At 44.9% G+C, this 15,612-nt stretch overlaps 1 protein-coding gene across 1 annotated transcript in view; it reads left to right on the top strand.

Moving 5' to 3' along the window:
- The window catches only part of LOC136572677 (cytochrome P450 3A24-like), a 43,910-nt gene that overhangs the window by 17,423 nt on the left and 10,875 nt on the right, over positions 1-15,612 (top strand). Inside the window, exons 6-9 of the mRNA XM_066573488.1 lie at positions 104-192; positions 1,715-1,863; positions 8,892-9,019; positions 14,321-14,402. Of these exons, the coding sequence (XP_066429585.1) occupies positions 104-192; positions 1,715-1,863; positions 8,892-9,019; positions 14,321-14,402 (448 nt within the window). The remainder of the gene's footprint in view (positions 1-103; positions 193-1,714; positions 1,864-8,891; positions 9,020-14,320; positions 14,403-15,612) is intronic.

Genomic DNA, 15,612 nt, shown 5'->3' on the forward strand with positions numbered 1-15,612 from the left:
TATACAATAAGAGTAGGAATATAGATGTTGATACTGTTGCTGACACCTGAAACCTGATATATTTCTGCAGAAGAAGCCTAATAATCTCTTGTCGTTCATGCAGATGTTTCCGATAATAAAACAGTACGGAGACCTTTTAGTGAAGAATATTCAGAAGAGGGTTGATAACAAAGAATTCATAGATGTGAAGGAGTAAGTGCATAACTTTATTACAGTTTATATACACTAGAGCACAGCTGTTACCAGGTCTTCAGGACCGCTTCCTGTACATGAGGGCACGGGGAAGGAGATCCCTCTCAGCCTAGCTGACTAGCTAGAAGGATCCGCCACATATATTAATTGGGATATATGGTGCTCCTTAGGCTAGAACTACACAACGACTTCGGTCACAAAACTTTTCTAAGACACAGTAGCACAACTGTTTTAGCACTGTGATATGGATGTTATAAAGGAGCCAAATCGCAGACAGGATGCAGGCAGGTCACAGTTGTATGTGACTTGCATTGCAGTTTACGGTGGCAAAGTCACTTGCAATTCTCGACCTCTGACCAAAAATCCGGTTTCAGATTTTTTGCTGCTGTCTTTTTATGGATCACATTAGCTTGAAGGTTGCTTTATTTTCCATGCTTCCACTAATTAGTTCCTGTGTAGAGAAAATAAAGTTATGAGATCCTGGATTTGTATTGGATTTTCAAAAATAAAACATTTTACAATAACAAATCCCAACGCCCCCCCAAAGATTTTTACAAATGTAGCAATACCAAATTTGTGATTTTCTTTTTTTACATAGTAAGATGGGAAAGGTAAGGTTTTGACTTTTTAAATCTCTTTTCTTACTTTTTCTTTTTTGTCCCACTAGGTGACTTGATTGTTATTGCATTTGATCATTTCTTTAATACACTGCAAAACGTCAGTATTGCAGTGCATTATACTGGACAATGAGAGATAGGCCACCTTAGATGGCAGACCCGGAGACCAACTTCAAGCCTCTGATTCCTACTGCCTGTTGAAATTCATTGGAGTGTGGCGCTGAGCTACCACTATTGTTTCTCCATTCGCTCCATTTTGGCCACCAGTTGGTGACTTTATCTGGTCGACAGCTCCTCCTAGTGAAATCAATTTTCACACAAATCAGCACTATTTTTTCTACAGCTTTTTGAGGCTTATAGTCCCCGGACATTCTACCGGGCTCCGGACCCTCATACACACCAGCTTTGCTCCTCCCCTTTTCTATCTCTCTAGCAACTTATTGGCAGCCTGTGATCACAACGTGGGGGTCAAATAGGTGATGGGGAGCCCTTTCCTCTGCCACCCTTTAACATGTTATGTTCGCATTGACTGTGGCATGTAAAGGGTTAAATAGCTGGGATCTAAGGTTCCTTCAATTTCAGCTATTAGAGCTGGAGCCTAACTTATCATCAGAAAGCCAAGCCCCTGTATCGGCATGGGACACCCGTGTCAGTATTCTTATGCAGTACCATAAAAAGCCACATGCATCAGAATAAGACCCATTAGTGACTGTCGTAAAAAAGGTGTATGGGCAATCCCTAAGGGGTTAATAAAGGATTATAGTCCCACAAAACAAAGTTCTTGTCTGGTCTTCTGTACACAAGAGTATCGCACTGAACTACTAGTAGAAGACTTATGTATATAGCACGTTTAGGTCCTGGACTTATTTAGCGCCGTCTGTTACATCAGTGTTTTATATTTCCAGCATCTTTGGCAGCTACAGCATGGACATTGTTCTGAGTACATCCTTCAGTGTGAATGTGGATTCATTAAACAATCCCAATGACCCATTTGTGACCAATGCAAGAAAACTTTTCACCATCAGCCTTTTTAACCCTGTGGTCTTAATAGCACGTAAGTTAATGAACTATGTATATATTAAGTACCTTTCAATGATCAGCACTAAATAACAGGGCACACTTGCTAAGCAGAACAAATGGGAAACAGTCGACAATTTCCTCATAGATGGTATATTAAAAAGTGTCTGTTGCCCCACGCCATATTTGTCAAATCCCCAATAAAAAGTCACCTGCAGTCCTCAAACGTGTAGAGGAAAAATGGCATATGAATGTAACCAAATCTAATATAAATAAGCCTACATACTTTTTTCCTGCACCACACTTTGACCCCTTTGTCTGATCTTTGGTGGAACTTTTGGTGTCATTAGATTAGTGACATCCTCAAAGGCGCCGAAAAATCTTACAATTGAAGATTGGTACAGCGAATGACCTGTGAGGGCAGCCCAAACTTCCTATGTTAAGTCTGTGGGCGCGTGCCTGGGGACAGTTGCTAAGCGAGTGCGAGCAGCCAATACTGAATGACAGCGGCTCTTGCTGATGGGGAGCAGCGGCTACTGAAGGGCAGCGGGGTGGTGCAGAAGGGACAGCGGGGTGGCGCAGAAGGGACTGTGGGGTGGCGCAGAAGGGACAGTGGGCAGCACTGAAGAGACAGAGAATGGTGCAGGAGGGACAGCAGGCAGCACAGAAGGGACAGCAGGTGGCAGTGAAGGAGAGGGGCGGTTCTGAAGGGACAGCGGGCGGCGCTGAAGGAGAGGGTGGTGCTATACTGGTGCAAGTGGTGCTGAAGGGACAGCAGGGCGTGCTAAAGGGGCAGCAGGCAACATGAAGGAGAGGGGTAGTGCTACACGGGAGCAAGCAGTGCTGAAAATGAGCTTGCGACGGCTGTGATTGGTTCATCCTTTCAAGGAAGTGCTGGATAACTAATCACAGCCATTGTGTTGTGGAAGCGGCTTTTATGAATTGGCTGAGCTCCACTCATAAATCCCGCTCAATCGTGGCTCCTGAGAACAGTGAGCAGCTCCTGTGACAAAAGCATAGAAGGGAGCGTGACATCATCGACTGACACACCGTTTCTGGGCCACCAATCCCAGCCAGAGACAGAAGACAAAAAAAGAGCAAACAGAAATGATAGGCAGAGAAAAGACAGCTGCAGACACAGCAAGACACACAGATGCAGACACAGCCAGAGATTCAGGCACAGAAACAGAGAAGAGAGAAGCAGAGAAAGACCGACACAGGCAGAGACAGAAAAATAGGCAAAGAAACACAAAAAAAACTTTTCCAAACCTTTTATGTACGCAAACATGGGGTGCATCTGGCTATAATAATCTTTATTTGTATAGCGCCAACTTATTCCGCAGCGTTTTCAAGCATGGGAGAACACAGACAATACAACAATAACATGTGATATACAATCAATTTGAAACAAACAGGGTGGGAGTGATACAGGAGGTACAACGGGCGGGGGACGAGAGATAAGGCATTGGGGAACATAGGCAGTATGGGAATTACATGTCGAAATCGGGTATTAAAGGTAATCAGGGTGGAAGGTGTGGGGAGCCACAGGGAGGGGCAGGGGGACTAGGTCAGGAAATTTGGTCTGCCTCCCTGAAGAGGTGCATTTTTAAGGCATGTCTGAAATTCTTTGCATTGGGGATTGTCCGGATGCCTTGGGGTAGAGAATTCCAGAGGATGGGTGCTGCCCTGGTGAAGTCCTGTAGGTGAGCATGTGAGGTTCGTATTAGAGGGGTGTTTAGTCTGAGTGTGGCAGCGGCTCAGAGTGTGCGGGCTGGGTGGAATACGGACAGGAGGGAAGCGATGTACGGTAGTGCGGCACCATGAAGAGCTTTGTGGGTGAGGGTGATGAGTTTAAATTTACTTCTGCAGTGGATGGGCAGCCAGTGCAGCAACTGGCATAGTGCAGAGGCGTCTGAGAAACAGCTGGATAGAAAAATGAGCGTACCTGCTACGTTTAGTATGGATCGGAGAGGGGAGAGTATGGGGCGGGGATGCCAATGAGTAGAGAGTTGCAGTAGTCGAGTCAAAGGTGGATGAGGGCAATAACAAATGTCTTTAGCGTGTCCGTGGTGAGGAAACAGACTGATTTTAGCAATGTTCCTGAGGTGCAGGTGGCATGTTCGGGCAAGAGATTGGATGTGGGGTGTAAAGGAGAGGTTAGAGTCCAGTGTGACCCCAAGGCAGCGGGTGTGCTGTCTGAGGGTTATAATGGTGTCAGACACTGGAATGGAGATGTTGAGAGGAGGTCGGCTGGAAAGTGGAAAGACGACAAGGTCAGTTTTAGAGAGGTTTAATTTGAGAAAAAGGGAGAATATAGTATTAGAGACAGCGGACAGACAGTTGGTGATATTTTGTAGGAAGGATTTAGTGATGTACCGGGAGGAGGTGTATAGTTGGGTGTCTTCAGCATAGAGATGGTATTGAAGGCCGAATTTGCGGATGGTTTGTCCAATTGGGGCAGTGTAGATAGAGAAGAAAAGGGCACCAAGGACCGAACCCTGGTAGACCCCAACAATGAGAGGAAGTGGAGAGGAGATAGAGCCAACAAAGGAGACACTGAAAGAGCGGTCAGAGATGTTGGAGGAGAACCAGGAGAGAACAGTGTCCTTTAGGCTGATAGAGTGGAGCATAGTGAGAAGGAGGTCATGGTCGACAGCGTCAAATGCAGCAAAGAGGTGGGTGTAGGAGAATTAGTAGGGATTAGTCATCTCTAGACTTTGTTGTCATCAGGTCATTTGATACTTTTATGAGGGTGGTTTTGGTCGAATGTAGAGGAGGGGGTCGAGGAGAGAGTTGTCAGAAAGAAAGCACGTGAGGTGGCAGTAGACCAGGCGTTATAGTAATTTGGAGTTGAAGGGGAGGTTTGATGCGGGTCGGTAGTTGGCAGCGTTATTCAGGTCGAGGGTTGTTTTTCTTAGCAGTGGGGATATGATGGCGTGTTTAAATAAGGAGGGAAAGGTGACAGAGGTTAGGGAGAGATTGCAGATGTTGGTGAGGTGGGTGATAACAGCTGGGGAGAGGGACCGGAGGGAGTGAGAGGGGAGAGGGTCGCTAGTGCAGGTGGTGTGGCGAGCGGCAGAGAGCAGCCTGGAGACCTCTTCCTCTGTCACTGGTTCTAACATTGAAATTGAATGTGTGATGGATGCAGTGCTGAGGAGACTGGGATCGGGGCCAGCCATTCAGATTTCGGAGATTTCTTTTCGGATGTTGTCGTTTTAGGATAGTGAGGAGACGAGAGGTGAAATAAACTTGTTTGGTATGGTGAAGGGCTAGGTTTTCAGTTTTAAGCATGAATTTGAAGTGGAGGAAGTCTGCGGGCAGCTTTGATTTTCTCCACAGCCACTCAGCCCGCCGGATGAAGCACCTTTGGGATGTGAGCCAAGGTTGCCTTGGTCTGCGGTTGACAGCTCAGGTCATGGATGGTGACGCTTCGTCCAGGGCACATATGAGGGTGGTGTGGTAATGTTTGGCTGCTGACAAGATGCAGACAGTCTGGAGGTTTGTAGAGGTGCGATAGGTGGGAGGGCCTTGGGAGATGCTAGGGTGCCTGATGGAGAAAGAGAGTAGGTTGTGATCTGAGAGTGGAAGAGGGGAGTTAGCAAAGTGGAAGGCAGAGCAGATGCAGAGGAAGATTAAATCAAGAGTGTTGTCATCTCTGTGAGTGGGGGAGTCTGAGAGTTATGATAGGCTGAGGGAGGAGGTGAGCATTAAAAACCGGGAGGCAGATGAGGAGTTGGGGTCGTTAGTAGGCATATTGAAATCGCCATGGGTGAGGGTTTGGATTTCACAGGATAGGAAGTAGGGGAGCCAGGCGGCAAAGTGGTCTAGGAACAGGTGGGTGGGACTTGGGGGCCAGAAGATAACTGTGACGTGCAGGGACAGTGGGAGGAAGAGTTGTAGGGTGTGGACTTCGAATGACTGGAATGTGAGTGAGGGAGCTAAGGGAATGACCTGGAAGGTACAGTTCCATGAGAGGAGGACGTCTATTCCTCCACTGCACTTGTCGTTCGATTTGGGGATGTGGGAGAACTGCAGGCCATCATAGGACAATGAAGTGGGGGAAGTGGAATCGGACTGCTGTATCCAGGTTTTGGTGACAGCGAGCAGGTTGAAATATTTGGTAGTGAAAATGTCGTAGATAGTCGTGAGTTTGTTGCACGCGGATTGGGAGTTCCAAAGGGTGCATTTGAATGGGGCAGGTGGGGTGCATGGGCTAGTGGGGTGATTTGGTATGATTGAGGGGGGATTTTCATAGAAAGCAGAACAAGGTGGGCCAGGGTTGGGGGATAAATTGATAAATGTCCATTATCTCCTCTAATGAATCTAACATCAGATGGAAACATTGTTCTCATGTGTTTAAAGCACCTCAAAATTTGCAAGCATAACATTGAGAAACTGTTTAGAATCTCTAACACCTGTGACCATCTGTACTATTGGAGCATAACCGTGTCCATTCACTAGAGGAGATAAATGACATACAACATTGTATATCGACTTGGTTACACTCACATACCATTTTCTCTCTATGTGTCTGATGACTGAAAAATCCTTTTTAGTGGTTATTTGATCATATACTTGTATATGCTTTACGGCAGCAGAGATGTTTTAATTTTTATTATTCAATTTTATAATAAATAAATACCATATATACTCGAGTATAAGCCTAGTTTTTCAGCACATTTTTTTGTGCTGAAAAAGCCCCCCTCGGCTTATACTCGAGTCAGAGAAGGGTAAAAAAAAATCCCACCATACTCACCTCCCAGCCAGCATCTGTGTCCCCAGCGGTGGTGCGGCAAGCTGCTTGAATTCCTGTGTTTCCGTCGGCGATGCGGTAAGCTGCCTTAATTCTCCGTGCTGTCTTCCCCCGCTGTACTCTCTGCTCGGCTCTGTCATCCCCTGCTGTCAACGCTGTGATTGGATGGAGCGCCAGTCAATCACAGCTGGCGCTCGATCATTCACAGCCAATCAGTGAATGACATTCACTGAATGGCTGTAAATGATCGAGCACCGGTTGTGATTGGCAGGCACTCGATCCAATCACAGTGCTTACTTATACAGTACTGACAGATGACAGAGCCGAGCAGAGAGGACAGCAGGGAGAATTCAAGCAGCTTGCCGCACAGACACAGATCCTGGCTGGGAGGTAAGTATGGAGGTTTTTTTTTTACCCAGTATATACTCGAGTATAGCTAGGCTTATACTCAAGTCAATAAGTGTTACCAGTTTTTTGTGGTAAAACTTATTGACTCGGCTTATACTTGGGTCGGCTAATACTCGAGTATATATGGTAATTAAAAAGTAACAATTAATTTTATGACCGCACAGCTTGGTACATGTTAAACGAAGAGTATGGCTTTTCAAGAAACAGATCTGAAATTTTGATTTCCACCTGGCACCTATATTGAAATACACTGTCTGCCATCATTATATAGCAGCTGATATCAACAGACATGGTCCTATAATACACATTGTCAAAAAAAATGAAACATGTAGAAGAAGTTGTTGAAATCAAATGAAACTTTCTCTGTGTGATTGTAATGTTTATATAAGTAAGTGATTACAATATCAGAGCAAGAGGAGAATTTGTTGTGGAAAACTGAACACCTGAAGGCAGGCTCTAGTACCCTGTTGGGCCGCCTCTAGCTTGGATGCAAGATGTGATACTGGCGGGCATGGAGGTATATATGTTCCATATGATAATCTGCAGCATATCGGTCCACATTTGCTGTAACTGAGTCTCTAGATCATGCAAACTCAAAGTTGACATCCCAGATGATCCCATACATGTTCTATTGGTGATACATTTAGCGACCGGGCAGGTCAGGGAAGTGGCACAATTTTGTGGAGAAATTCCTGTGACATTCTTGCTGTATGTGGCCAAGCAGTATCTGTCTGGAAACATATCGCTGAGCTGTTATTATAGTCCCTCGTACCACTACTAGTGGGGACCAACTGTCATATGTGATGGACCCCAGACCATCAAACCAACAGTTGGGGTAGTATGCCGCTCCAAGCAATGGCAGGATTGCAGCGCTCACCCCTGGGTCTCCAGGCATAAACACGGCCATCGTTATTGCCTACACTAAACCTGGATTTGTCGCTGTAGACAACCTGTTTCCATTCTCCAGTCGTCATCCATGACACCACTGCAAACTGAGGTGACTGTGAGTAGGCAGTATATGTAACGGGCACTATGAGACCAAATGTCCTTCAACCAAGCACCTGGAAATGGTTCTGACAGACACAGTGGCTTGAAACAATGGTGTCACCTGCCTCTGTTGGAACTGTATCTGCTTGTCGGACGATTAGACGATCCTCTCTACTGGTGATCTGTCAAGGGCATCCTGAGGCCAGTCACCTTGTGTGCCCTCACACATCCACTGGTCCCAACACTTCCTAACAATCTGGTCAGAATAGCCCAGGTGGCCGGGAATTTATCGGTACGATTATCCAGCTTCTCACATTCCAAAAATGTGGCCCTTAACTTCTGTTAACTTGGTTAAATCTTTTTGCTTGTGTCTTAGAGGCGTCTAGTGGTCAACCAGCTTTACACAAATGGAAAAAGAGCTGTACTGCATACAAGTAGCCTTTGAGAGCCATTTTATAGTCCCAGGGTGGAACCACTTTTTGGGCGTCTGGTAGCAAGACCGTTCATCTAATCACACCACAACTCTAATCCTTTGCATATCTGCCTGAAATGTAACTGCATGACGCGTTTTACAGCAAAACAGCAACTCCTTCTAGGTACTTGATTTGTTTTTTGCAAGGGTGTATTTATTCTTTATGATGCGACCATGGCAAACTTTGAATTCAGATTTAGCTACACTTGACATCTGACTTGGCACAACCATCTGAGCAACCATTTTTTAATCGCCATGATTGCCTGCTCCAAAGAAAGCAAGGTGCAGACATCGCAGCAAGTACAATCATTAGCTTGCCTGTCCCCATAGAAGCTAGAAAGGGCCTATAGCTGCTAAAAAACATAGGCAATAATAACCCCTGTGCTCATGAAAAGATACCTGTTTTTATTTGTATTCTCTTCATCCTTCTGTATTTTTATTACAGTTTTGTGTCCATTCCTAATTCCTCTTATGGAGAAAATGAATTTCTGCATGTTTCCAATGAGTGTCTTCAACTTTTTTCAAGATGCCATAACAACTATTAAGAAAAACAGACTGAAAGGAGATCACACAGTAAGTGGATATTTAACTCCAGTTGGGAGGTACATGGTGGGATTCCATAATGATCCCATGCCACCCATCTTCATCGTAATGAAAGGTTTGTGACAAAATTCTTCTTTTTCGCAATTTTCAGCCAACATTGAGTTTTGAATATCAGAAAACTTCATTAACCCCTTAACGACCAGCCCATAGTGTTTTTACGTCCTCCCGAAGTGGGCTTTATTCTCTGAGGACGTAAAAACATGCTTCCTGCAGAGAATAATGCCCCTCGGGCTGTGGACGTGACAGCTCCATGCTGTCGGTGTCCGCAGGTAGCTGACAGCATGGAGCTGTCATCCCGGGCTGTTCGGACACCCCCCCGGCATTGCGATCGGCGCTATGCAATGGATAGCGCCGATCGCAAAAAAAGTAAATAAAAGTACACAAAAGTTAAAGATTCAGCTGCTCTGATGGATCGGATCCATCGGAGCAGCTGAAATTTCTCACCCAGGTCCGGCACGCTGCTCCCCGCTCTCCTGCCGCTCCGGGGCCCGAAGCCGGTCTTCTGCGCATGCGCGCCAGGCGGCATTACGTCAGACGCATGCGCAGAAGGCCCGGCGGCGCGGGAGATTTAAAATCTCCTGGCTCCCGGCTCCTGTAGGTAGCCGGAAGGCAGGAGATGTCAGCGGGGACTGCGGTGAGCGGTCCCCGGTACCGCGATCGTCGTTATCCAATGGATAGCGGCGATCACGAAAAAGTTAAAAAAAAGTTTAAAAAAAGTCCGTTTCACCTCCCCTCATGGATCGGATCCATGAGGGGAGGTGAAAATACTCACCCCCAGTCCTCAGCGGTGTCCCGATGTCCCGGGACCCGAATCCCCGTCTGCGCATGCGCGCCCGATGATTGACATCGGGCGCGTGCACAGACGGGCTCGAGCCCCGGGAAATTTAAAATCCCTCTGCTCCTGGCTGCCATGTGTAGCTAGGAGCAGAGAGATTATACCGGGGACATGATCACTGTCATCCAATGGATGACAGTGATCATGTAAAGTGAAAAAAAAAGTGTAAAAAAGTAAAAAAAAAAAAAAGTAAAAAAAAGTTTTTAAAAGTTTAAAAAGCGTACGTTTCATCTCCCCTCATGGATCATATCCGTGAGGGAGGATGAAAGTACGTACCTAAGGCCCCCAGATTTATCCGCGGACCTTACCACAGCTTCTGCACACGCGCCCGTCGCCAAAATGGCGGGCGCATGCGCAAAAGCTGTGGATTGCCAGGATAATTTTAATTCTCCCTGCTCCTGGCTACAAAACGTAGCCAAGAGCATGGAGATTTAATGGGGGTCCGCAGTGAGCGGTTCCTGGTCACGTGTTCGCCGTTATCCAATAATGGCAGTCACGTAAAAGTAAAAAAAAAAATTTGAAGTTTCATCTCCCCTCACTGATGCGATCGGTGAGGAGATGAAACTTTTTACCGGAGGCCTGCGTATTTGAACCCCGACGCGATCTTCCTCCGTGGACCTTCCCGAATTCTGCACATGCGATTGCCGGCAAAAAGCCGGACACATGTGCAGGAGTCGGGGAGCCCAGGAAATTTTAAATCTCCTTGCTCCCAGCGACCAACGGTCACAGAGAGCCTGGAGCAGTGATGGGTGGCCTCGTTGAGCGGTCCTCGGTCACGTGATAAAAAGGTAGCGATCTACCTTAGGCCGGTCTCACATGACCGCATAGGAATTACGGATTCCGCATGCGTCTGATCCACGGTATTACGCAGATCAATCGCATTGGATTACACAATTCCGCTCACATTAGCGGGTCGGAATTGCGTAATCCACTCGCAGAAAAGAGAACCCAGCAGGTTCTATTTTACTGCGGATATTTGCAACGTAGAGCCCATTGTGCTCCATGGTCGCGGATATACCCGCTGCCCATACGCAACTACGTTGTATACGGGCTGCGGGTACCCGGGTCATCGCTAAGCGACGGTGCGGGAAATACAAAAAAAGGTGTACTGTGCATGACCGCCTGTATGAGTAGGCAGTTATGTGCAGTACATTACGCAGCCGTACGCAGGGTCACAGCCGGGCTCACAGATGGGATCCGCTGTGGGCCTCCGCAAGCGGATTCCGCCTGCACCTGCGTGAGCCCGGCGTTATTCAGACAGCTACCTGTGATACGTATTTTACAAGAAGCCCCAGGAACGCTCGCCTTCCTGCAGTTCCAGGAGCACCTTGTTGAGCGCCTTCTGTGTGAGACCGCCGCACCTCATCAAGCTTACGGAGACTCACGGAACGCCACTTTTTACACCCCATACCCACCACTGAGGTCACGAAATACCCCCAAAAAGCATGAGAGGAGGGGGGGGGGATACCCGGTTTTATTGCCCCATGGGCCCATTCCAACCAGCCTCCGTAATTACCCCTGTCTTCGGAAATACTACACAGTTCACATTTTTACTTTTATCTAAGATTTGCGAACGCCAAAAAGGGCGCAGAGGGGGGGGGGGGAATTTTTAGGGAGTCAATCTTTATTCTGTACAAATAAGCAATGGGGCCTGGAATTTATTCAGTTGTGCCCTAAAATCCAACAGGTGTTCTGTCCTTTATAGGCCTAGCCATGCGTCCTGTAAGTAGATTAGGGCCACAATGGGTATGTTTCTGAACTCGGGACAAACGGGGGTATCCATTTTGGGGTTAACGTCTTCATTCCTATGTGCACTGTACAAAAAAAATGTTTTTAAATTGAAATAATTGCCAAAAAAATTGAAAATCGTAACTTTTTCCTTCTGCTTTGCTTAGATTTATTCAAATACTGTGGGGTCAAAATACGCAGTACACCCCTAGATGAATTCGTTAAGGGGTCTAGTTTTCAAAATGGGGTCATTTGAGGGGGTTCTTTATAGTTTTGGCCGCTCAATGGCTCTATAAGTGGGCAATGGGGCCTGAAATTTATTCAGTGGTACCCTGAAATCCAACGGGTATTCCTTTCATTGTAGGCCTAGCCATGGGTCCTGTAAGTCTATTAGGGCCACAATGGGTATGTTTCTGAACACGGGACAAACAGGGGTATCCATTTTGGGGTGAAAGCCTTCATTTATATGTGTGCTGTACAAGAAAAACTGTTTTTAAATTGACACAATAGCCCAAAAAATGAAAATCCTATTTTTTTCCTTTTGCTTTGCTTGAATTTATTCAAAAACTGTGGGGTCAAAATATGCAGTACATCCCTAGATAAATTCGTTAAGGGGTCTAGTTTTCAAAATGGGGTCATTTGTGGGGGGTTTCTATGGTTTTGGGCGCTCAAGAACTCTACAAGTGGGCAATGGGGCCTAAAAGGACTTCAAGCAAAATCTATGTTCTGAAAGCCACCGATTACTCCTTTTATTTTGGGCCCCGTTAGCATGCGGACATAAGATAAGGGCGACAATGGGTATATTTCTGAAAACAGCACAAACAGGGGTATCCATTTTGGGGTGTAAGTCTTCCTTCATATGTGTGCTGTACAAAAAAAGCAGTTTTTAAAATGACAGAATTGCCAAAAAAACAAAAATCCAAATTTTTTCCTTTTGCTTTGCTTGAATTTATTCAAAAACTGTGGGGTCAAAATACGCAGTACACCCCTAGATAAATTCGTTAAGGAGTCTAGTTTTCAAAATGGGGTCATTTGTGGGGGTTCTCTATGGTTTTGGGCGCTCAAGAACTCTACAAGTGGGCAATGGGGCCTAAAAGGACTTCAAGCAAAATTTGTGTTCCGAAAGCCACCGGTCGCTCCTTTCATTTTGGGCTCCGTTGTGTATCCAGACATAAGATTAGGGCCACAATGGGTATGTCACTGAACACGGGACAAATAGGGGTATCCATTTTTGGGTGCAAGTCTTCCTTCATATGTGTGCTGTACAAAAAAAGCTGTTTTTAAAATGACAGAATTGCCGAAAAAACGAAAATAACAATTTTTTCCTTTTGCTTGGTTTGAATTCATTCAAAAACTGTGGTGTCAAAATATGCAGTACACCCCTAGATAAATTCCTTAAGGGGTCTAGTTTTCAAAATGGGGTCATTTGTGGGGGTTTTCTATGGTTTTGGGCGCTCAAGAACTCTACATGTGTGCTATGGGGCCTAAAAGGACTTCAAGCAAAATTTCTGTTTTGAAAGACACTGACTACTCCTTTCATTTTGGGCCCCGTTGTGGACTCAGATATAACAATAGGGCCACAATGGGTATATTTCTGAACACGGGAGAAATAGGGGTATCCATTTTGGGGTGTAAATCCTGATTTTCATGTAAACTATAGGAAAAAAATATGTCTTTAAAATGACAGATTTGCAAAAATATGAAATTTTACTTTTTCTCCTCTAAATTGAATTAATTCCTGAAAAAAAACTGTGGGGTCAAAATACTCATGACACCCCTCAGTGAATACACTAAGGGGTGTAGTTTTTAAAATGAGGTCATTTGGGGGGGGTATCTATTATTCTGACACTCATGAGCCTTTCCAATCTTGGCTTGGTATAGGAAAACAAAGTGTTCCTCAAAATGCTAAAAAGTAATGTTAAATTTGTACGTCTCCTAAATGGTTAAAAAAAACCGAAAGTTTTTCCAATGTGCGCCCAAAATAAAGTAAACGGGTGGAAATATAAATCTTAGCAAAAATTTCTATATTATGTTTGCACATATTTAAGATATTGCAGTTGGAAATGTGAACAAATTACGATTTTTTCAAAATTTTCCCAATTTTGGCGCTTTTAATAAATAAACACAATTTCTATCGGTCTATTTTTTCCACCTAAATGAAGCACAACATGTGGCGAAAAAACAATGTCAGAATCGCTTGGATATGCAAAACCTTTCTGGTGTTTTTCCATGTTAAAGTGACACATGTCAGATTTGCAAAATTTGGCCTGGTCATTAAGGCGCAAACAGGCTTGGTCACTAAGGGGTTAAAAGAGAGCAACAAGTAAATATACAAGTATAATACTGCAATATATGAAATACTGAATGTAGTTACTAAGGCTCTTCTCATATGGCATCTACAGTGTATGTATACTGCATGTGCTGGGGAACCTGACGGCTCTGTGTTGGTGGTATCTGTCAGGGTTGCCATTGTTACTGCACCGAATGGCACAGAATAATGAACTCATCCCAAACAGAAGCTTCCAGCAAAAATACCATGTACTATGCTGTATATTTTTTTTTATACAATGGCAACCTATGGGTGATGGATTTCACTAAGGAGCATCTTTTAAACAGCTCAGACATAGTAGAATGTTGAATACTGAACTCCTAGAGCGATTATTTTTTGTATATCTGTGCTTATTCTGATATTTTCTTTGACCTTTTAGAATCGAGTAGATTTCCTACAACTCATGGTAGATGCTCAGTCTAATGACAACAGTGGTGGAGAGGTGGCTCATGGCTATAAAGGTAAGATGGCATATTTACTAGATCTGTCATAAATCAGTGTACTGTGTGGCCCCCAAACGTTGATGACTAGAAAAGTATTATAATCTAACAATAAACTAGTGAGAGGGTATACAGCATTGTTAATGACAGTACAACTTAAAGAATAACTACACTTTTAAAAAACTTTTGATATGTCAGAGTAACATGTCAAAAGTTTTGATCAGTTAGGGTCCAGGTGAAGAGACTGATCACTTAAATGAAGGGGCTGCATTGTTCACCTGAGCAACGACACAGCGGCTCACTCAGTCCATGTAAAAGTCTGACTAACTTTATTTTCTTGAATACTCAGCAATAACATGAAAATCAAGTGGAAACCCAGCAGCCACTGGCAGCACATACACTTTATGCTATAAACATAACAAACACTTGTCCGTCAAGACGCTAACTGAACAGTAGTTTCCTCACCACTACACGCAGCCAACCTAGCAGAGCCTGACCTGACCTCTTCATGTTACTTAACTGGCATTTTCCTTGCTGCTATCTCATCTTTCTTATGTTTATTCCTGAATTGCCTTTGGTTCTTCAGTTGCTTCTCTACAGGTCCTTGTGTGGAGTCTGTCTCTACTGACTGTTTTTCTACTCTTTGCAACTTTCATATTATTTTCTTTACCTGCAACTTTTGAGGCCTCTTTTCAAGTCTCTGCTTCTTTAGTGGATTTTTCGGACTCAGCAGCCTCACCTTCTGCCTTCTATTTGGTCTCTTGACCTTTACAGCAGGGGTGTCAAACTCATTTTCACCAAGGGCCACATCAGGCTTATAGTGACCTTCAAAGAGCCAATTGTAAGACAGTATAGTAAGGGCCTGTTCACACAAGCGTATTAACGTACATAATATGGAGTGAATAGAAGCCATTGATTTCAATGAGTTCATTCACATGATGTATATTTGTACACAGCATGGCCTATTTTGTTGCGCACTACGCCCCCCCGATAGGCCATTCAAGTGAATGGGCACGCAAATACATGGTGAATGCGCAGGAAACCTATGTATTCACTGCATATTTGTGCACCATTTCAGTGGGCCCATCTGCGTTGTTTTTTGCGTGCCCAAATATGCAGGCATAAGCGATTTTCGATTGCACAAATACGCAGCCTATTTGTGCGACCGAAATACAATTACGCCGATGTGAACGAGCCCTAATAGTGACCCTGATAGAGGCCCCAGTAAAAA

Source organism: Eleutherodactylus coqui, chromosome 7 (genome assembly GCF_035609145.1).
Source record: "Eleutherodactylus coqui strain aEleCoq1 chromosome 7, aEleCoq1.hap1, whole genome shotgun sequence".
Classification (NCBI taxonomy): Eukaryota; Metazoa; Chordata; class Amphibia; order Anura; family Eleutherodactylidae; genus Eleutherodactylus; species Eleutherodactylus coqui.